At 39.3% G+C, this 1,533-nt stretch overlaps 1 protein-coding gene across 1 annotated transcript in view; it reads right to left on the bottom strand.

Annotated features, from left to right (window-relative positions):
- The window catches only part of DDX60L (DExD/H-box 60 like), a 74,514-nt gene that overhangs the window by 48,033 nt on the left and 24,948 nt on the right, over window positions 1-1,533 (bottom strand). The window contains 1 exon segment of the mRNA XM_027837463.1: window positions 1,289-1,364. Within this exon segment, the coding sequence (XP_027693264.1) occupies window positions 1,289-1,364 (76 nt within the window).

Raw genomic sequence — 1,533 nt, 5'->3', positions numbered from 1 at the left:
GGAATATATATAGACAGAGGACACAGGGTGAGTTGAATATGAAGAGATGACATCTAAAAAAGAAAATTAAGGGGTGAGAGAGGAATGTGCTGGGAGAAGGAGAAAGGGAGATGTAGAATGGGGTAAATTATCTCACATAAAAGAGGCAAGAAAAAACAGTGGAGGGGATGAAAATGGAGGTGAGAAGGAATGAGTGAACTTTACTCTCATCGAATTTGGTTTAAGCAGAGAATAACACACAGTCAATTGGGTATGGAAATCTATCTTACCCTACAGGAAAATAAGGGGTAAGGGGATAAGAGAGGGAGGGGTGATAGAAGGGAGGACAGATTGGGAGAGGGAGTAATCAGAAGCAAACACTTATGAGAAAGGACAGGGACAAAGGAAAGAATAGAATAAATTGGGGTCAGGATAGGATGGAGGGAAATATATTAGTCTTTCACAACATGACTATTATAGAAGTGTTTTGCATGACTGCACATGTATAGCCTTATGTCAAATTGCTTGACTTCTCAAGGATGGTGGGTGGGAAGGGAGAAGGGGAGATAATTTTGGAACTCAAAGCTTTAGAAATGAATGTTAGAAATTGTTTCTGCACACACCTGGAAAATAAGATACACAGGCAAAGGGGTATTGAAATCTATCTTACCCTACAGAAAAATAGAAGGGGAAGTAGATGGGGATAATAGAATAGAATAGAAGTAGAAGGGGATAATAGAAGGGAGAACAGATTGAGTGAAAAGGGAACCAGAATGCAGGCCTTCGTGGGGTGGGGATATGAGATGGAGAGAAAATTTGGAACTCAAAATCTTGTGGAAGTAAATGTTTAAAACTAAAAATAAATAAATAAATTGGAAAAATAAAAAAATAAAATAAGAAAACATCTGAATGGGATTTGAACTCAGATCTTCCTGACTCCAAGTCCAGTACTTTATTCACTGCACTATCTGCCTGTCTTGATACAGATGGCAATCTTTCAATGCCCTCTTGAGGAAACTCCTGTCCATGTCCTCCTGTAAATCTTCCATAGAGGTCTACCCAGTGTGCTGGGGGTCTTGCTCCCTGTATCTTGACAATCTATCACTTTATTGTTTGCTCTTACTATATATTCAGCCCAGTTTCTTTCCTTATCATACATTGCCCTGGCAACTTGACTCTGCTCTTGCTGCCACAGTTCTTCACTGGTAATATGTTGTATCAAATACAGACCTATAGTTTATATTTCCATTCCCCTTTGGTGGTGACTTAAAAATTTAACTGGACAGAAACTATGGTTTTCCATGAATACCCATTGAATCACTGGAAAGTACTTGGATAAGTAGGTGATGCAGGAGATAGAGCGCCGGGTCTGGAGCAAGGAAAACCTGAGTTCAAATCCCACCTCGGCCACTTACTAGTTATTTAACTCTGGACAACTCTCTTAATTTCTGTTTATCCCAGTTTCCTCAACTATAAAATGGGACCCCTGTCTTGCAGAGTTGTCCTGAGGATCAAACAAGATAATACATAAATAAGCTATTTGTAAAGCTCTTA

The sequence above is a fragment of the Vombatus ursinus genome, unplaced genomic scaffold (genome assembly GCF_900497805.2).
Source record: "Vombatus ursinus unplaced genomic scaffold, bare-nosed wombat genome assembly UNPS02014821.1, whole genome shotgun sequence".
NCBI lineage: Eukaryota > Metazoa > Chordata > Mammalia > Diprotodontia > Vombatidae > Vombatus > Vombatus ursinus.
The sequence above is the reverse complement of the archived record's forward strand: the minus strand, read 5'-3'. Positions and strand labels throughout refer to the sequence as shown.